We start from the raw sequence: 20,831 nt of genomic DNA on the forward strand, positions 1-20,831 counted from the left end.
CTACAAGGCACTAATGTTGTTGATGATGGACTAATATACGCCAGAGAAATACACTAATACGAAACCCCCCCCCCAGTAAAACAGTATTTTACGCAGGTCTAACGCCAGAGGGCACTGTCTGTTGATTGTTGAGTTCAGCGTTTGGGTATTTGACAAAAAGTGCTTTATTATTTCAAGGTTGTGTTTTTTTCCTGCATTGAATTTCCCTGCAAAAAAGCGAGTTTTTTCACATGCCATGCCTGTATAAGTTGAAAAAGATAAATGTCTGAAACGCCTCATGACCACTGAATGCAGTGCAACTAGTCTTTCTTCCCGTGCTTGTTGAAACCTTCATTTCCCCCGCATTTGCTCTGACTTTCACAGTTTTTCTTACTTACAACACGGAATTACTGTTATGCTGTTCTCTTCATGCCTACTTACTTTAGAATAAATCTGAATTTCATGCTGGCTCCTGTAATTGGAGGTGCCAGCATATTTTTTTCCCTCATATCTTTTTGTAGGTGTTATAGAAATAGGCAAATAATCAGTTGTCCGCTCCCGGGTTTTTCTTTGAAAGTGAGTACTTTTCGTAAGCAAGGCAATGACCGAGGATTTATTTATTTACTTGAATTCAAAGAGGTACTCAAAACAATGCATTCTCATTTCACACCAATTGGTGGCGGTAGTGAACATTTAAGTTGACAGACAACTAAACAAACGCAACAAAGACCACGAAGAAGAAAATGACGAACAGTAGCAAACAAACCTTAGCAGTAAGCGGCTAATTTAGCTTGTGGAAACTTTAGGTTTTAGTTTCGTCGGTTTTACGTTGGATAGATTAATTGTTTTTGTTAATCTGACTCGGTATAAACTATGTGCACGGGCTCCGGGAGGAAGACGAAAATAGAGCCTGTTATCTAACATTTGCTAACTCTAGCCAAACATCGGCAAACCTCAAGTTAATCCTTTCCGTTTGTGGTGTTTTCTACTGGAAAATATATACTTGTGGCAATAAAGCAGTTAAATTGTCCAGGAAGAAAGGTCTGACTCACTTAAGGATTTTCTGTTAGGCGGTTTGAGTTTCGATACACCCCTCGGTGTGGAGGCGTAAACAAGGAAATACGGTGAGTGCCTTATTAAAATATGACATGTACTGTATTGCTTTTGAAATCTTAGTTTTGTACTTCTGTCTTATTCAGCGATTCTCTCATTCCTTTTTGCGGGGGAAGCAGCTCAGGTTGATATAAAAAAATATTTATTTCCCTAGATAACATTATTACCTAAAATACTTGGTCTATTAAAACATATTTGTTAATTTCTAAGTAACTTTAGTTCGGCATAAACCGCATCTTTTGCGGGTCAACATATCCATACTAACCTGTATTTATGTTATTTTTGTTAATAAAATGCTTGTAAAGTAGACTGAAAATGCTACACTCTGAGAAATACAATTTGAGCAGCTACTGATACGTATCGGTATGTCTCTATCAATCTTGTACATCTATATAAATCAAGGTTTGCTCATTGTCATTTAATTAAACCAACATATCGCTAAAAAAATGTTTTATGTAAGTCAGTGCATTGTAGATCTGGCTGCTGTATGTTTAGTGATATTGTCCTGCTGGAAGGCGAACTTCCGGTTTTCTTTCAGTATTGCTGTATGGATGCCATGTAGCAGTTTCCATTTTCTGTTCAGACCAACTTTCCTGTTTCTGCAAGCACACACATCCCCATGGCATGATGCTGCTACCACCATATAACTGTGTGTTCAAGGAGATGTGCAGTAGAAGTAGAAGTTCCCATTTTGGTCAAAGTGATCACTGTGATCCATGTTTTTGCTCTTTCTCCTGTATAGTTTTTGGTCAAGAATGTGCACACCACTCAGATACTGTATTTGTAATGTGCTTTAAATGCCCTACCACTAATATGGACTGTTTTCTATTGGACTTTAAAATACTTTTAGGTGGGCATGTTGAAAAGTGTAATGTAGTAGGTTGTCTCCATAAGTCATCCTTAAGATATAAGTACCTGATCTCACTGCAACAATCGTCTCAGAAATGTGTTTTTTTTTTTGTGTGTGTGTGCAAAACAGTCATTTGTTATTTAATTTGAAACAAAAGACATCTAGAGAATATATTTACATACTGAAAAGCAGATTGTCAATACTGTCTAGATGACAGTTGGTTCAAACTTCATTATTATTAAGGCCTGCTGTCCACCCACTTCACAGTTCATTGTTTGCATATCTGTGTTTATTTCCATTGCTAATCAACCTGAATTGTCTGTTTGCCTTCAAATGTTAATGCTGACTATAAGCACTTCAGTCTTCTTCCTTCCAGCAGAAGAATCCTTAAAGGTTTTTTTTATCCTGTGTTGGATTTTGTTTTGGATTTGATAGAATCATTTTAATCTATGTCACAGCTTGTACAAGTGAAAAACAAGTGTACAAGAAGAAGATAATCTCTTGGCACTAAACATCTTGACAGTATCAATCTCATTCTACCTTAAGTTCTGTAAACAATATCCACTCTTGGTTTCTTAAACCAAGAGTGGAACTTGAGCCTTAAAATTAAGGCTCAAGTTATTTGATGCCAGATGTTTTATTTCATTCTCTTTGTTTATGATCCTGTTGTTCTTATTTCTTGCATTTTAGTGCCGCTGAAAACAACCGAGGATGGCCCACCTTGCTGTGTGGTGGAAGCACACTCAGCTGAGTGTCTTTTTACTCGCTTTCAGCTGCATGCGTTTCCCCTCACCAACACATGCATATATATTTGTTGTAAGTAAAATTAAAGCTTTACATTTCACTTCCTGCAATGGTGTATGTATATTCCACTCATGTTGTGTGTTCGCTTGGCAGCATTATAAAAACCAGACCGACCTGATGTTTGAGGACCTACCTGCTTTTTTTGGACCTCCTCTTCCTAAGCAGGGATTGATGGTGAGGAGAGAGATTTTATTTATTACTGCTTCCAGATGAATATTGTTGATGTTTTTTTTTTTTTTTTTTTCCTGACTTCCTGCTCCTTTCATCCTAAAAAGGGAGTTTTGGTGGTCTCCCATCCACTCAATGGTTGTACAACAATGGATCCTCCTCCTCCAAGCTACGACACCAACACCACTCAATTTATTGCTCTCATCAGGCGCCTTGATTGCAATTTTGACATAAAGGTGAGCCACGTTCGACAAAGAACGATTAGTGATGTTTGTGATGGAATCTAATCCTACGTATTTGTGATATTGTTCCAGGTTTTAAATGCACAGCAGGCTGGATACAGCGCGGCAATCGTTCACAACGTGAACTCTGACCTGCTTCTCAACATGGACTTTAGCAATGGTAAGTGTTTATCTCGCTGTGTTCCCTCTTACCCTGGAAGCTGAAACTTGGATAGGATAACAGTTGATCTCTATGAACTCTTTGATTTAAATGCAAAAAGAACATGCTAACAAATGGATCTCACACTTTATTTTGTGTGACTAATTTAATGATAAGCAAGGAAACAAATGTTTAATTTCAAGTCAAGTTGATTCTCTGACTGCATTTAAAAATATGTGCAATCTACCACACTTGCATTATTCTAAGCGATTAAATCTTTTTATTTTCTTTTTTTCCTTTTCAGAGACTATTGCAGATCAGATTGAAATTCCCTCTGTGTTCACCAGCTCCTACGCTGCAAGGAGGCTTAAGGAGGAAGTAATTCCAGAACACGGGTGAGGGAAAAAAAATAAAACCTTTAAAACATTCTCTAGGTAATCAGAAAAATGCCAAAGCAGGCGCATAATAGCCAGCATTAGATTTAGACATGATAACAGTTACAGACTGCGGTCATGTTGTTGTATTTAACAGATTATTTTTCTCTGTTTCTCAACAGGGCCTATGTGATACTCAAGCCGGAGTTAATTTTTCCACTTTCGTACTACCTTATTCCATTCACTGGGGTACTTGGGATGATTATTATTGTGATGTGTGTAGTCCTAGTAAGTATGCACGGTTCCTTCTTTGAAATAGGTTATCTTACAGATCTTAAAGCATGTTTCTCTTATTGAACAGAGTTTGGCAGTTGGTGTTGTTTATGTGAAATGAAATGCATCTCATACTTGTTTCTCCACCCACTGCTTACTGACGAATAATGTTTAGTGTCCGAGGCGTAAAAGAAACACTTCCCTCGTAAAAGCAATAACACTGTAACTGATTAATCTTTCACTGCATTTTCTCTCTGAAAATCATGTTCAGTCACTTCAAGCTTTGCGATTTATTGACAAAGGCTTCATGTTTCAGGGCTGGGCAGTAAATCAATAACTTTATATAACACGATAGACGTTTGATCAATATCGGTAGAAAATGCGTCTGATAGACTGTTCAATAATTTTCCTGATTTAATGCATTAATAGATGTTTGGTAAATCAGGCCAGATGCTGCAGACTTGTTTCTTTAAGCTCAAAAATGTACTTAAAGTTACTAAATTAATTTTTGTTTTGCTGTCTTAATAAGCTTTTGTGAATGAGGTACGAGTTCGGTGTGAGTCGGGTAACGGTTAGGTTGTTAAATTATAGTGTGTGTAATGATGTCTCCTGTCTGTGTTGCTCAGGTTATACGGTGTGTGCAGTACAGAAAACGTCTGAGGAAAAATCGTTTGACCAAGGAGCAACTGAAGCGCATTCCAACTCACAAGTTCAGGAAAGGTAACACCTCTGTAGTCTTTGTACCGTCACTGAAATGCATTGATTTATTATTTTTATTTTTATTTTATTTTTTTTTGTATTATGTACATTTTGTGCAACTCTAATATAAGGAATTGTATCCTTTGGGCCTTTTTAAAGGACTTTGTCAGTGCTGTTTAATTAAAGTTACATTTCTACCTCAATTAGCTACTTTTTCATTGATATTTTCTTTGAGAAAAGTTCTTGAAGTCAGTGACGTTATTAATTTCTTCTTGTCAAGGCGCAAATCCATTTACCAGCTCCTTACTTTCCTTTAATTTCAGGAGATGACTACGATTTGTGTGCCATCTGTCTTGATGAGTATGAAGAAGGAGACAAGCTGAGAGTTTTACCTTGCTCACATGGTAAATAATTTGTGTGATGTTATGTTAACCATCATGTTGTTTAAGAGATTACCAAGAAATCCTCTTAAAGTTTTTTTATTAGCTTAAAATTTTATTGAGTCACCATATTGTTTTCTTTCTTGAATCTTCCGTTTTTCTTTTAGCGTATCACTGCAAGTGCGTCGACCCGTGGCTCACCCTGACCAAGAAGACCTGTCCTGTGTGCAAACAACGCGTGACCCGAAACAACCCGGAGCATTCCGAGTCCGACTCTGAGGAGGAAGCCGGAGGCCGGGGAGAGGAGGAAGCAGCACAGGGCGAAGGAGACTCCGAGCGCACCCCTCTGCTGCGCCCGTCCAACCCCGGGTCTCCGTCTAGGAACCCGTCGGCCTACTCGGCCACCACCACTACTGCTCAGTGCCTCGTCTCTCCAGCCCAACGCGACTCCCCCGTCCGGGGCTATGATGGCTACTACTCCCCACAGGAGGACACTGACTCAGAAAGTGGTGACGGAGGAGAGGACGAGCACCACAGCGAGGACGACACAGCTCGGCTCATTGGTAGGAACGGAGTGGTGGTCTGAACTTACCCGCCAGATTGTTAGCCCAATTTTAAACCCAAAAGACGAAAAGCGAACGGGGAGGAAAGTTTCGCCTGAGCATTCTGCTTCAGCATGCTTAGTTAGCTGGAAGATTTATAGTCGGCTAAAAGTTTTGTATTATTTCCACATTTGTTGATTTCCAACAAATCTTTTATCCAAACGTCGACAGGAAACTTTTTAAGTGTCAAAGCGCAAATCTGTTTCACCAAAGTCAAACATTAGGAGCCGCTCCCCTTCGATGCACACAATAACTCTCGCTGAACTTTTGCTTGTATTCTGTGGCTTTATCACATATGACCTAAACTCTGGTGTCGCCACAGTGTAACAGAAATCTGTGTGGTGAAAGTTACTTTGGTTGAAGTCGTTTATGAAGGAAAGTTCCCCGTTTTAAATCATCTCCTTTAGATGGTTGTTCTACGAGGAGGTGGGTGTAGAGGGTTGTTTATCTTTATAATTTGACTTTTTTTTTTCAGAGGACTGGATTTTTCTGTTTTGATGATGGATTATACTATAACATTGGAAACACTTTAATATCGCTCTGCTGCTTTTACATTGTTGCTCATATAGCTATGTGGGCGGTTAAGATTTTTAGCTTTATCCCATTTATTCAGTTGAGTGAACTCAGGTTTTTTTTTTCCACAATTAAAGGTCAGTTGGATTTGTAGGTGAAAGAGCAAGTGCAAAAAAAAAAAAAATTACAATTGGGTTTGGTCATGTAAATGTTAGGTTTTTGCTTCACTTTTAAGCTTTAGAAAAGCTTAAAAGCCAATTAACTTTTTTTTTTTTTTTTACTTATTTTTAAATAATTACAGATTAAGATTTGTGATATTGAATAGCGTCTTAGGGAAAAAGTGCATTGCCTTTCATCGGCCTTGTTTACGTGTGTTTTGTTTCTAACCCGAGTGGTCGAGATAGACACTCCTTTCTCAGTTTTTATTTTATTCTTGTGTCTTGTTCTGTAATCTAATATGTTGTTCCCTACCTTTGTGTCTCTTGGTGTATCTTTACTTGTAGCCTAACATCAGGACAGGACTAATCAAATTAAAGTTGGTGAAAGACGGCCTTTTTGGAGTTTTTACTGCTCATTTATGTAAAACGCATCACAAGAGGAAGTCTTAAGTGATTTTGGCCATAGTGTTTTTATTCCTAAAATTAAAAAATATAAATCATGAAGATTAGTTCTAAAGTTAAAACTATTGAGTACTGTTGTAATAAGTTGTTCTGTATGACTCTAAAAACATGTAAGCAGGGTTTTTGTGATTATTTTTGCTTTATTTCTAACATAGTCGCACAGATATGCTTTACGAGTTTTAATTTTTCAATAAAGAATTAGTGCAATTTTTGTATCATTTGATACTGCAAGTGCATCAATCTTAAGGCAGAGGAAACGCTACATATGATGGACATAAATTGTGGGGATTAGCTTTCAGTGGGTAGAGCATGAAGGGGCAACAACAGAACTGTGGATTACTAACATTCCTTCACATTGTACGGCCCAATGATCCTGCACTGTTAAGGATTGACTTGGATCTGTTTTAAGAATCACAATATGCTTCAAATTTTCTTTTGTACTGTACTTTTTTTTCTATGTCTGTTTATGGAAACAAATGGAAATGGCTGATCTTCAAATGTTAATCATTACACTAATAAACTTTTGTTTTATTTTAGAATGTGCCTAGGTTGTCAGACTGTACATGCACAGTGTACAAAATAAGAATGAGAATCCATAAATTCTCTAAAGGTCTGTGAGGAGGAACATTAAATGTTTATGACAGAGTATAAGGAATAGAGATGGGACTGCTGCCATAATTTGTTGTAATAAGGAAGGTTGAGTAATTTCTCTTTACAAATCCTCATTGACACAATTCTTGATAATAAAGCCACTTTGAAAAATAATTCTTTGGTGAGTGTTATTATTCAGGGAGTGGAGCTAGTGAGCTCCACTAAAGTCGTGAAGCCAAAGTACGACTTTAGTAGTCTTGAACTTTTTCACTTCTTGTTTCCTGCCTCAAAAGCACTTCTCCGTCTTCTACATTTTCTACCTTTTAGTTGCTGCTGATTGGCAACAAGTAAAAGTCACTAGAGTCCATAACCAAGAAACTTTCAGCAGCAAAACAGGAGTCACAGATCAATGAACCAGCCTGACACTGTGAGAAACGGTAATTAGTAACAGTAGCATGCATTAACTCGATACCGTGCTGCAAATTAAAACATTTTCATTATCCCTGTGCAGGTCTGAATCAGCTGAACCTGAATGAGTCACAGGTGGTTTCAAGAAAAGTAATAAAAACGCTAAAGTTTTGTAAAGCACAGCTCACCTAAGAGAATATTCCAATTAATTAATGGCCTTTGAGAGGAACTAATTAGAGCTTGGCACCTAGCTGAATGAAGTCTGCTCCAAGTTATGAAATTCTCACCCGTGAACACCGGACGAACAGAAACAATATCAAACCATGGGAGCTAAAAATATGTGTGTGTGAGTGTAAAACATATTGACATACATGTTCTTGAATTTGTCATATTGTGATTACAAGTAATTTACATATTTATCGGGGTTTAAAAAGACTGAATATTTTGCAAATAGTTCTATGATAGAGCAACACTCAGTTGTACTTTTTTTTTTTTCTAAAGAAATGACTCCCCTCCCCATCAGGCTAGCCTGTAAGCTAACTCTCCGCCTAGCTTACAGGCTAGGCAGAGAGAGCTTTATTCAGAAAAGCAGTAATGAGTGAGAAACAGGATTATGATAATTTTGGAAAGCTTCAAATATTCACAGCTCACATGAGTATCTATCAAAAGGATAACTATTTACTTTACTAATTTGTAATTTGACCTTTAGGAAGAGTAGCCAGAAGGTCTCTAGGCAAAGTGTGAAAATTGCTGTTGTGACAGAAGACTAATCCAATCTGAATTAGCTTGAACTTTTTTTCAAAGAAAAACAAGATGGATTTCAGTCACTTTTTAGATTTCCATTAATAAAGATTACTAATTGAATCTCTACTAATGGAAACCTCAGTACTTTGTGTTTGCCTTTAAATCTCAGCAAAATACATTGAAGTTCATGGTTGTAGCGTGACAAAATGTGAAAAGGTTCAGTGGTTTTGCAAAACTGTTTCATTTTGTGAATGTTATCTCAGCTATATTTTGGTATTAAGGCTGACTGTTATTAATATATATTTGCTTTAAAGAGCTATACAAAGTTTTTTGCTTTACAGCAATTGTAATTCATCAAGGCTTTCTGCACCAAGAACCAACTCATTTTAATCCTTTTTCATTTTAGCATTTCCTGCACCTTTAATGACCTCCTGTTGCGTTGAAGAAAAGATAATTCATATTAAATCTGAATAAATGTGTTAATACTCATAATACTTCTCATATCAAGCAGCTAAGTATAGCATTCTAGCTTCATGACCCCCAGGTTGGTTTTTCTGAGTTTTGTTCCATGTGAACTTAGAAACAAAAGCACAGCAGCACAGTGGACTGTGTCGTCATGCTACTTAACCATAAAAGCCTATAAAGTAACGCTTTGAGAGGACATCTCACCATTGTGTTTTTGAATTTTCTCCTGCTAACACCAGATGCAATGTCTTCATATTCGACCTCCTCGATGAGATTTTTTGGTCTGGTCTTTACTGTAATGTCATTTCTGTCGTGGGATTCAAGAGCAATTCCTCTACAACATAACAAGGTAAATAACGAGATTTTTTTTTTTTATTGATTTGGTACTAGTGTTTGTGTTCTTTCACACTGGCTTGCTCTAATTACAATTTGTATTATAAAGTGAACAACTCAATCTGGCATTGATTTTGCATAAATTACAGTTTTCCCTGCTTATTGTTTTGACATTTCTTCAAATGTTCAACTCAGTTAAAAACATAATTTCCATCACCAAAAGATAAATGACAAGATATGAACTACTGCTGCACTTCACCATTGATGTGCTGCATTTTTACAGGGTTATTTGGATAGTGCTGACCCTAAGCAAATGAGCTCCACTCCCTGGGACATCAACCTGGCAGTCGGAGACGACTTCACATTTGGCTCGAAAGATGGGCAGGAATTCCCAGACATGAAACCTGAATTCTTCCTGGACGATGATGCACAGGCGACCCGAGTGTGGCCACGCACTTTGCAGGACCACATGAGGCAGCAGCTGAGGTTCCGAGGAAGGACAAAGAAACAGGATATTTAGCAATTTAATGAATTATGAACGTGATGTGGTTAGTAATGATTACCCATTAAACTGTTGCTTGAAAAAAAATTATATTCCTACTGGCTTTTTTGACCGTTATTTGAAAACAAATTGATGGTTGACTACAAAGGGTCAGTAAAGATATGATGTGTTACAGTGTCAGCCATATTTATTGGCACCATTGATTAAAATGCCGTAAAATCCCTTCACCTTTCTATCCAGTAGCGCAATCTCACACTGTTAATTTAGATAGATTATGTATTTGAGTGGTTTGATCCATTTTAATAATTTATTTCATAGCAAATTTTTTTAATGTTTGTTGCCAAAAGTCTCAAGTTTAGCCTGACTTGACCAGATTACAGTATATGGCTCCAGGTAAAATTCCTGTAAATTTTAGCAAACTTTGTATGTTTATCTTTTTCGTGGGTTGACAGAAACTATTTTGACCTAACTCTAAAATGCCACTTCTTACTACAGTTCTCTAATAGTGAGTTTTCCCTTACCATACTTGTCACTCACCTGAGCGGGTCTTTGTCCAGCGATGAATGGCTGTGTAATGTCATATTTATACCCAGGGCAAGAGAAAATCCTTGATTGCCACACAGATGTTACCAGAAACTCTGAGAAATAATAATAAATTACAAACTTCCACAGTTACTTTTATTTTTAAGAGATTCGTTATGAGAACTAAAGATTATTTATTCTTGTATTTACTTCCGTGCCTAAAGCATTTATCTCTTAAGTTTCTGCAAAAAAGAGAAAAGGATGGTGTGCCTAATTGTGGATGTTATTAATTACTCAGATAAGACAACAGGAAGCTAATATTTTCAAGAACTTAATGCATTTTGATTTAAGTCCACCATTCTTAGTGAAGCAAAACATTTAATTTACACAAATGTCCTACCATAAAAGATATTTTTTTAAAAAGGGCATATTTATCAACAATGTTAAGATGCAAGATGGAAAAACATCATAATCAAAATCTAAAAATAAATCAAAAAAATCTAAAATAAATGTTATATTGTGATATATATTTTTTATAATTTCAGTTTTATCACACATGTCAAGCTTGTATGTCTTGTAATTTTGATGATGATGTCTTATGAACTCTGAATACTCAAATTATTAATAATAAAAAAAATTAAAAGAAATGAAGACTTGAAATATTCCTATGAATCTGTAACATACACATTTCACTTTCTGAAATATGTGACAAAAAATACTGAACTTTTTCATGATATTAAAACTTTTGGAGATGTGTCTGTACAGTCTTTAAAGTTGTATTATGAATTACATGAAGCTTATTGAAGCTTGTGAATTATGCAAACAAAATTAACTTTAGACATTTGAACTTCAGTTTTCACCTATTTAATTACTAAAAACTAAAATGTGTCAGCTAAGCTTTATCATTTTGTCTACAATAAATAGAAACATAGTTTTTGACATATATAAAAAATCTGTACAGATTGATTTGGACGGTATGGTAAAATTGTTAACAGACTGAATGAAAGTAAGAAAAGTAGGGGAAAAAATGAGTAAGAAAAAACAGTAGCACTCCAAAACACTAGATGGCGATATTTTTACTGGTGTCGTCGAAAGTGAGTTCCTGTTGCACAAGACGGCGAGACCGAGCAGGGAAAAGAGGTGAATATCATTCAAACAAATGCATTGCAGTATATTATTATGTTTTGGTGTGTTTGATTATTTTCACGAATTTCGTAATGATGGTTAGACAGCAAGCTGTTTATTCAATTGAAAATCGAGCTAAGGTTGTATTTTTATAGCTAAGTTTGAGCATGTAGCATGTTAGCATTTTAAGCTAAAGTAGCTTGGATAGCGTTAGCCTCAAGAAATTACTTTTTATCTAGCTTTTTATTTTTAGGATATTTGCTACATTTTATTCTATGCCGTATTATTATCCAGAATTATCTATGTGTTTTTCAACGTATACGCTTGTATTTATTCAAGGAGAACTTTGCGCCAGTTTGGCTTTAGCTGTCGGCTTTGTGTAACCAGCTTCCTTTGCACCAGTTGGACTCGAGATCAAAGAAAGGAACAAGAGTTTTAGTGTTTGCTTCCCAAATCTCTTTTGTAATTTGAGGCCCCAGTTAATAAATGATTGGGCTGGATAAGCTTGTGCGCGCTTCTGACGTTAGAGCTTATTGTCAGAAATGTCATTCATTCCCGCCGCTGTGTATGTTGAGGGTTTAATTTGTACCCTTTTCCTACGAGATGGGAGACAGCGACGATGAATACGATCGCAGGAGAAGAGACAAATTCAGACGGGAGAGAAGTGATTATGATCGCTCCAGAGAAAGAGAGGATCGACGCAGGGATGACTGGAACGACAGGTATGAAAGTGATGAAGAATAACATCATGCTCATGTTTTGCTACCAAAGCAGCTTTGGCCTGCATCATACTATGAGGAGCGTTTTGTTTTTGGACGCCTTTAAAAACCAGTGCTACCTTCTCATCTTTTCCTTCTCAATATTCCAGGGAGTGGGACAGGGGCAGGGAGCGTCGGAGCCGTGGTGAATACAGAGATTATGACCGTGGTCGCAGGGAGAGATTTAGCCCGCCCAGACACGACATGAGTCCCCAGCAGAAACGCATGAGGAGAGACTGGTAAGACTGAACATTGGCGTGTTGTTGGCATAACATCTTTGTTACCATTTCTGTAGGATGCTTACTGTGAACTTGCAGGGATGATCATGGAGGAGATCCTTACCGTGGGGGATATGACTTGGGCTACGGCGGTGGAGGAGGGCCAAGCTATGGGCCACCGCAGCACTGGGGCCATCCTGATCTGCACCTGATGCAGCCTCATCAGGGCATCCCCATCCAGGCTAGGTAAGAGAAAATCAGGAAATGCCTCAAGAGTTTCATTTTGTTTATTGCTGTCTATTTGAACTATTTGGGTTTATGTCAGAGGAAAGCCAAATTGTAGCTTTGACTTTCCAAAATTAGCTTTATGCAAGGTGCCATTTTGAGGTTTATACTAAAAACACGCAAACAGCTTTAACAATAGTTTCTTCATTGACTGGTGGCCTATCTAACACTCCACCAAACTGCTTTCTTCCAATAGACTTGGGAACATCCATGACATGGATTTGGGTCCACCTCCTCCGATAATGAAAAGTTTTAAAGAGTTCCTGCTGTCCCTGGACGACTCAGTGGACGAGACTGAAGCCGTCAAACGCTACAACGAGTACAAGATCGACTTCCGTCGGCAGCAGATGCAGGACTTCTTTTTGGCTCATAAAGATGAGGAGTGGTACGACCTGAGTTTACCTAATGATTGATGTCTAGTTTAACTAATCATAATGTAGACTTGCTTTAGACCATTGACCTGAAATGTAATAAAATGTAGCTTCACATTCAATCTATAATCAGGAGAATTTGATGGCACCTCTTGTAAAGATGTGGAGAACATTTTATATCTTTTAATTCATTAGCATAAAAACAATCACGTTTAACCCTGAAAAAAAAAATCTAATATCAAGAAATAATTGAATGTTTTTAGATAATCCAGGCCTACATTAATAATTAATTAATAGGTTTTCATAAAACTTAGATCTGCAGCCTGAGATGACTATGAGAAATTGTTGATTTTTGTGTCTTAGAAACCATTTCTGAGTGCTCTAATTTGCCCATGGGCCACTAAATGTGCTGGTAGGACAGAAAAAACACTCCCAAACAGTCGGTTGAATGTTGATGGTGGCTAATGTTTGATATGGAGTCTTGGTGAGGCCAAAATGACAAAAGTCTGTAGCAGTTAGCTTGGATATTTTTTTTTTGTTATGCTTATAATCCTGTTCATTGTTGATGGTGGGCAGACAAATCCAGTAGAGAAAGAAATGTGACATCATATTAATACACCAAGAAAACAGAAAATCAAGAATTTGAATTTCCCTGAAACTTTGATCAAGTCTAAAAAAAACAATGTATTTTAAATAGGTGCTTTTGGATTATTCTTCCACTACATTTTGTTAGTGTGAGGTTGTGCTAAAAATAAAATGCATTTAAGATTTCACACATCTTCACCAGGGTTGCCATCAAATTTGTATTTTCATCTATATGGAGCATGTATTAAGGATTTTAGCTGTCTTTGTCCTATGAATTTCTTATTTAATGTCATATTTGTTAATGCTTACTCCACAGGTATGATGCAAAAATTGTTCTGTTTTGACCTAACCCGTTCTTCTTCCCTTCACTTCTACTCCCAAGTTGACGACGATTTTTTTTTTCTCTCCCCCACAAGAAAACTGCGGGATTCCTCTGCCAGAGTCGGTCTTAGATAGCGAGGGCAAGCACTGCGCACAATGCAGATGCTCTTAGACTCACAGTACCAGGGATTTTAGATAGACAGCCAATCAGTCCTCCACACAAGGAGGATTTTCTTTTTTTTTTTTTTTTTTTTTTCTTTTTTCGGCGCCGTTTTCTTTTTATATTTGGATCAAATCGAATCCCAAAACCGAATTTGTGTGTGTACAGACACACCACTTGGGTGAAGTGGAGCGCATTTTGACAGAAGAGACCCCGTTCTCCCCCCTCTGTAAATATTTGTTATTATACTGGCAGAGCAAAAGGTAACTGTGGATCACTCAATGATAAACTTTTTATGTGACATTCTGATTCTGTGATTGATTTTTCATAATCTGTTGTTTTTTTTCCTAACATTTTTGGTGAGTTAATTCCATGCTTTTTCCTACTTTTACGATTCTAAAAATCATTTCCAGTCAACATCTGGGCATAAATGAGCAGAATATGTGTAAATGTATGTGCAATTTAGATTTTGTGTTGCTAAATTTGGCTTTTTACCTCTTCCACCAACAAGCCCCGAAAAGTCTAAAATTAAACTGTTCTTAAGAAAGATCCTTTTAAACTCATCTGTGCTTTTTGAAATATTTCTGACCCTTCAGCGAGGACTTAGATTTATAACATCTGTTTCTTTCTGTAACTCTGCCAACCTGTTCATCCCGTCCCCCGTCATCTCCCCCTCTTCTCTTCGGTGGATTTCCCCACTCTGAACGCAGGTTCAGATCCAAATACCACCCGGACGAGGCCAGCCGGCTGAAGGCAGAGGCTCAGAGCGCTCTGTGCAACCGTCTGAACGTCTTCATGTTCCTGATGGAGAACGGCTGGTTTGAGAACGTTTCCCTGGACATTGAGCAGACTCCTGCCATCATCAAGGTGCTGGACGCAGGTGAGGCTTCAGAGGAAAACCGACTGAATTTTTATCCAGAAACTTTCCGGGCACTTTCTTGTAATGTGAACCATTACAAGAAGTTCACACTTCAGTTTGCTTTATGTTTTTAGTTTTGTTTACGTTTTTAACTCTTTCTTTTTTTTTTTTTTCTAAAATGTTAAAAGAAACCTGAATCAGCATTTGATGATCTCCAGTTACAGATTTTATTATATTAGTAGTTCAACAGAAAATCTCAAATGATTGTGGAAAATGTTGAAGGAATGTTTGGCTTTAGTTATATTTCCATCCTTTATTCCTTCCTTGCTTCGTTTCCTTCCTTCCTTCCTTGCTTGCTGACTTACTTTCTATTCTTCCATCCTTTCTTTCTAAATAAATATTCATCAAATCATGGTGAACTGTACTATTTTACATTTTAAATGACTGAAACAAAGTCGATTATGGAATTTAATCATATTTATTTTGCTGCCATGCTGCAGAGACCAACAGTACAAAACTGTGACGTGCATCAAGTCAACATTCCTGCTGTTTATGAGCTCTCACATCCCTACTCAGACGAAACGCTCAAATGTTGTTGTTTTTTTCCTCCTTCAGCTGTGATAAAGATGGAAGGAGGCACTGACCACGACCTCCGCATTTTGGACATGCCGCCAGAAGAAGAAGAAGAAAGGGAGAAGTCCACGTCTGTTTTAGCTGGAGGGGAAACTCAGAGGAGGGAAGAACTAAAAACAGCCGACACAGAGCGCAAGCCCTCGGGGGAGAAAAACAAAACTGAGAAGGTGTGTGACGTTTTCTGTTAGCAAGCGGTAGTGATCGCGTAGAGCCGCGGTAACGACGGAGAACTGTGCTGCAGGAGGATGGCGACTCTGCCACCGGAGACCGAGACGCCGCCGCAGACGGGCAGGATAGGAAGCAGGAGGCAGAGAAAGAATCTGTCAGAGAAGAAATGCCTGAACCTAAGAAGGTTGTTCTGACTTCAGTTGCTTAAAATATTTATTTTAAATACAACTGAATCGACCGAACATCTCTGACGTTTTTTTATTTTATTTTTTTTATTGTCAGGCAAGAAGAAAGAGGAAGCGTAGCGGGGACAGCGACGACGAAGCGAGCGCCTCCGAGAGCGAATCTGACTCCGAGTCCGACTCCAACTCCGACTGCTCTGACAAACCACAGAAGAAGGAGGAAGTGCAAGACAAGGATGACGAAGAAGAGGAGGGAGAAGGTGACGAATCGAAGTCGCAGCATGCGGCTGTGAGTTTCAGAATGCCTGAAATCATCTGACATTGTCCTCCAATGTCTGCAGAAGACAAACCGAAGGAAACCTCCGAGGAGGAGAAGAAGGAAGAGAAGAAACCCAAAGACGACTCGCCCAGACCACGACCTCTGCACAAGACTTTCTCCCTGTTCATGAGGAGCATCGCTCCCTCCATCTCCAAGGCTGAGATTATCGCTGTAAGTCAGAACAGCACAGACGTTGTTTATTGTCTGAGTCCTGATCATTGGTTGTTGTATGAACTCAGGATCTGCATTGTTTTTATTTTTACCCCACAGCTTTGCCGACGATATCCTGGGTTTCTGCGCGTTTGCCTCTCTGACCCTCATCCAGAGCGCAGGTTGGATTAAAGAACTATTCCTTCCTAATTTGTTGTTTGTATACCTTAAGCTTTTCCACGTTCGTTACTTTACGCACAATATTTATTGTGTTTTGATGGGATTTAAAGTATTGGACACAAAGTAGCACTTACTTTTAATGTGGTTGGAAAATGATGAATAATTTTTGTTTGATCTTTTTTATGATAAATCAAAATCTGAAAAGTGTGGTGTGCATTTACTTGGATACCTGTATATGAACAGAAGTCAAATACTAAATGGAGTCGTTCTTTGTGTAATTTATCACGGTTTAAAAAAAAGAGGAGAGAACTGGAGGCAGACAACGATCGCTGGATACAATGGAATAGTTTACAGCAAATTTATGAGTTAGAATGGTCCAGTCAAAGCAAATATCGGAGAAAGGACCAAATCAGTGGTGAGACTTGATAACAGATATTCACAGATGCTCTACATCAAGTCTGATTTTGGGCTGTGTTGCCTAGAAAAATATGTTGAAATTCCCCTGTAGGTGTTTCACGTTTTCACTTTGTAATTATTCACTCCTTTGTGTTGATCTGTCATATAAAATCTCAGTATAACACATCTGGAAAAACTTCCTGTTGCCTGGCACTTTATGAGGAGAGAAAATGGACACAGTTCTGCTCGATGTTTAAATCAAATCTGTGTTTTTCAGGTTTTTCCGGCGTTGCTGGGTGACCTTTGATCGCAGCGTCAACATCAAGGAAATCTGTTGGAACCTCCAGAATATACGCGTAGGTGTTGCCTTAAGTAATTCAAATCGTTTTGTGTTGCAAAATGACTGTATAAAATGACAGATTAGTTGTTTTTATATCATTTTCAAGCGATGTGTACGTCCGTGTCCTTTACCCAAAAAGCCTTCACTGCTTCCCTAAAGTTTGCTCCACTCTTCTTTCTTAAAAGCTCAGAGACTGCGAACTGGCACCAGGCGTGAACAGGGATCTGGCTCGGAGGGTCCGCAACGTGAACGGCATCACTCAGCACAAGCAGGTGCTCCGCAACGACATCAAGCTGGCTGCCAAGCTCATCCACGCTCTGGACGAAAAGGGCGATCTGTGGAGCAGCAAAACTCAGGGCGCTCAAAGCACCGAGGTTCCTGTTGCAAAGATTTTAATTTCTTTTCATACGCGAGCGAAGATTAATGCATGTTCTTCCCTCTGATGAGCTATTTTGATCTTTTTTTTTTTTTTTTTTTTAACGTGAAGTTGCAGGCTCAGAACCCCATCTTGAAGAATATCACTGATTACCTGATTGAGGAGGTGAGCGCTGAGGAAGAGGAGCTCCTGGGGTCTGGCAGTGGGATGGATCCAGATGAGGGCGCTAAGGAGGGAAATCCTGCTGAGATAACTGTGGAGAAGGATGATAAACTAGCCAAGGTTTGCTCTTTTTACACGTTTTATGGTAAAAAAAAAAATCTAAACTGATGTTTATTGAGCATACCTAGCTCAAACCGTAACTTAAAGCTTTACATGGATTACTTTTTTTTTTTTTTTTTTTTCCCGTAGGTTTTGGACCGGCTGCTCTTATATCTGCGGATTGTGCACTCAGTTGACTATTACAACACCTGCGAATACCCCAGTGAGGATGAAATGCCTAATCGCTGTGGGATGATCCATGTTCGCGGCCCAGTTCCTCCCAACCGCATAACGCACGGAGAAGGTCAGTGTGAAACCTGAAATACGCAGTCCTTTGTGAAACTGTGAGATAAATTCTTCCAGTGATTATTGTAATAAATGGTAATATTGTTGTTTTGAGACCATTTTCAAGTAAAATATTGATAAAGGTACATTGATGATGCAGGTTCTCCCTCCCAAAGACCAATAAATGTTAGTTGTGTAAAAAAAAAAAAACAAACAAAAAAAAAGTTTTCGGTGGAACTGGAAGATAAATAAATATCCAAACAAAAACAACAACAACAGATTAAATGGAAATAAACGTTTACGACTGAAACTATAATCAAAACAAATTCTGACCTTCAAAACACATTAATCATCAGGGTGGAAATGATCAAGTTTATTTTAATTCATCTTTGATTATTGCTTCTTGCCTATATGGAATTTCACTGTTTTCCAGTTCTGAACGCATAAAGAAAACAGTGAGGTATAATCATACTTTCAGACTTTCCATCCTTTTTAAAATTATCTACAATTCTCAAAAATATTTGTTCCTGACAGATTAAAGCTCAAAATATTAGCTTTTTTATTTATTTCGAACGTGAAAGAAGTATAAAATCACACATGAGCAAGGAATGAAAAACATATTTTTGTACCACAATAATCTTAACATACTTGAACAGGAGTAGGAAGAAGTCAGAAACTTATGAACTCTGACCTCATAAACTCATACCGTATTTTCAGATGTACTTTTACATTTTCAAGCCTGCTAACTGTAAAACATTAGGAGTTTGTGAATTTTTGGATTTATACATACAAAAGGGCTGAAAATTAACCAAGATATCGGGACATTTTGATTCTTGAACGGTGTGAAAATTTTAAATCGATGGAAACCAGGATCAATTGGAATGCGGGTATGATTGAACTGAAATGAGTCTTTTCTAAAAATCCTTGAGATAACATCTGTTGTGAATCGGCACTAAAATAACAGAAAAGAATTGAAATAAATGCTCTGGATCGACTTTTTATAACTGATGTGGTGTTTAACCACTAGATGTCGCCACATTCCTCACTGAAGAGCTTTAAAAGCCACAATGAATGTTTTCAGCGCAAAACAATCCAAATTGCTCTAACTAACCTCACATTTCTGCTTTGTCTGGTTATTTCCTTAAACAGTGCAACAGTGGGAAAAAGTGACGGAGGAAAAGTTGATGCCTTTATTTAGTTTAAAGGAAATCCTCTCTGAGGAAGAGGCAGCGAAGATGGGCCGCAAGGATCCCGACGAAGAGGTGGAGAAATTTATATCTGCAAACACTCAGGAGCTGGGAAAGGACAAATGGCTCTGCCCTCTTAGCGGCAAGAAATTCAAGGTGAACGCTTGGAAGATTTAGTTAAATGGCTTAAATGTTGCAATTTGATGTGTTTTTTTTTTTCACAACGCCAATTAGTGTAACCACATCGGTTTATGACATCTGTTTACTGCAAACTCTGCCTCAGGGTCCGGAGTTTGTACGGAAGCACATCCTGAACAAACACGGGGAGAAAATTGAAGAAGTTAAAAAGGAGGTCGTGTTTTTCAACAATTTCCTCATGGATGCTAAAAGACCGTCGCTGCCAGAGATGAAACTTCCACCTCTCCCTGTCCCTGGCCAAGGTCGGCATACATCTTGTTAACCCTTCATACCCGACAACTTCTGCTACAGTCACAACATTGGTCCATTGCGGTCTAAATATGAAAAATGAGCTGAGGTTCTAATTTCGTTCTGGTTTTGGTGAACAGGCTTGCTTTCTCCCACGCTGCCATTTCCTCCTCAAGGCCCTCAGGGTCCAATGGGCTTTGGTCAGCCTCGTCCACCTCTGATGGGCTACGGCGGTACGTCCTTACATCTTCTGGCACTGGGAACGATGCATCAGGGTAAAATTATGATTAATGTTTAAATTTCTTGTTGTTGGACAGGTGCTCCCCCTTACCCTCCTAATCAGTTTGGAGGAGGCAGAGGAAACTATGACAACTTCCGTGGAGGACAAGGTGGCTACCTGGGGAAGCCGCGAAACATCAGGTAAGACCACGACAGAGCTGATGTATATTTTGTTTTCAGAAAACTGAGGGATTTCCAAACTTTTGATTTAAGATCATGTAATTTTTTTTCGCAGAATGTCCCGGGGAGATCCACGAAATATAATTGAGTATCGTGACCTAGACGCCCCAGATGATATGGACTTCTTTTAGAAGGTTAAACTGTTTTTTTTTTGTTTTTTTTTGTTTTTTTTTTGTCCGAGCTCTTTCCATGTGTTCTGTTCTGCCTGTTTTTTTTTGTAGGAATTACAGTATTTACTTTCTTAAATATTTCATTTTGTGATCATTGTGTAATTCTATGAAACTCCTGTAAACTGATCATCAATAAAAGTGTGTTCAAACAACTTTTATACGTGCTATAAGTAAATTATCTAATGAGTCTGGAAGGGACGCAGATTCTGTTCCTATAACCGTTCAGAATGGTTGTACTTTTGTAAATAAGTACATCAGAAATGTACACATTTCAGTTCAGTTATGAAAAAATAAAA

General features: G+C 38.1%; 2 protein-coding genes across 4 annotated transcripts; both read left to right on the top strand.

Annotated features, from left to right (window-relative positions):
• The first annotated feature begins 686 nt into the window (after positions 1–686).
• rnf167 (ring finger protein 167) lies at positions 687–7,521 on the top strand. Its single transcript, XM_015042076.1, has 10 exons — positions 687–1,103; positions 2,633–2,758; positions 2,840–2,920; positions 3,022–3,150; positions 3,229–3,316; positions 3,600–3,690; positions 3,852–3,957; positions 4,569–4,662; positions 4,965–5,045; positions 5,189–7,521. The coding sequence occupies exons 2-10, from the start codon at positions 2,654–2,656 to the stop codon at positions 5,605–5,607; spliced, it is 1,194 nt and encodes a 397-aa protein (XP_014897562.1). The 5' UTR covers positions 687–1,103; positions 2,633–2,653; the 3' UTR covers positions 5,608–7,521.
• A 3,852-nt stretch (positions 7,522–11,373) lies between these two features.
• On the top strand, positions 11,374–20,688 carry srrt (serrate RNA effector molecule homolog (Arabidopsis)). Of its 3 annotated transcripts, none has more exons than XM_015042079.1 (20): positions 11,374–11,461; positions 12,050–12,168; positions 12,315–12,443; positions 12,522–12,668; positions 12,904–13,092; positions 14,855–15,024; positions 15,619–15,803; positions 15,878–15,988; positions 16,087–16,246; positions 16,328–16,476; positions 16,576–16,637; positions 17,309–17,387; positions 17,557–17,745; positions 17,859–18,029; positions 18,159–18,312; positions 19,443–19,636; positions 19,764–19,920; positions 20,047–20,139; positions 20,224–20,326; positions 20,399–20,688. In XM_015042079.1, the coding sequence occupies exons 2-20, from the start codon at positions 12,050–12,052 to the stop codon at positions 20,451–20,453; spliced, it is 2,616 nt and encodes an 871-aa protein (XP_014897565.1). In that variant the 5' UTR covers positions 11,374–11,461; the 3' UTR covers positions 20,454–20,688. The 3 variants fall into 3 exon arrangements, with proteins under 3 accessions (XP_014897565.1, XP_014897564.1, XP_014897563.1); XM_015042078.1 differs by having other exon boundaries at positions 17,865–18,029; positions 20,421–20,688; XM_015042077.1 differs by having other exon boundaries at positions 11,375–11,461; positions 20,421–20,688.
• The last annotated feature ends 143 nt before the right edge of the window (positions 20,689–20,831 follow it).

The sequence above is a fragment of the Poecilia latipinna genome, unplaced genomic scaffold (assembly GCF_001443285.1).
Source record: "Poecilia latipinna isolate Pla-1442-1.1 unplaced genomic scaffold, P_latipinna-1.0 Scaffold576, whole genome shotgun sequence".
NCBI lineage: Eukaryota > Metazoa > Chordata > Actinopteri > Cyprinodontiformes > Poeciliidae > Poecilia > Poecilia latipinna.

Coding starts and splice junctions, on each gene's coding strand:
- rnf167 (XM_015042076.1), top strand. CDS start 2,654: ATGGCCCACCTTGCTGTGTGGTGGAAGCACACTCAGCTGAGTGTCTTT. Junction 2,759..2,839: donor CACATGCATATATATTTGTT/GTAAGTAAAATT, acceptor TTCGCTTGGCAG/CATTATAAAAACCAGACCGA. Junction 5,046..5,188: donor AGTTTTACCTTGCTCACATG/GTAAATAATTTG, acceptor TTTTTCTTTTAG/CGTATCACTGCAAGTGCGTC.
- srrt (XM_015042077.1), top strand. CDS start 12,050: ATGGGAGACAGCGACGATGAATACGATCGCAGGAGAAGAGACAAATTC. Junction 12,669..12,903: donor GGCATCCCCATCCAGGCTAG/GTAAGAGAAAAT, acceptor TTCTTCCAATAG/ACTTGGGAACATCCATGACA. Junction 15,989..16,086: donor AAATGCCTGAACCTAAGAAG/GTTGTTCTGACT, acceptor TTTTATTGTCAG/GCAAGAAGAAAGAGGAAGCG.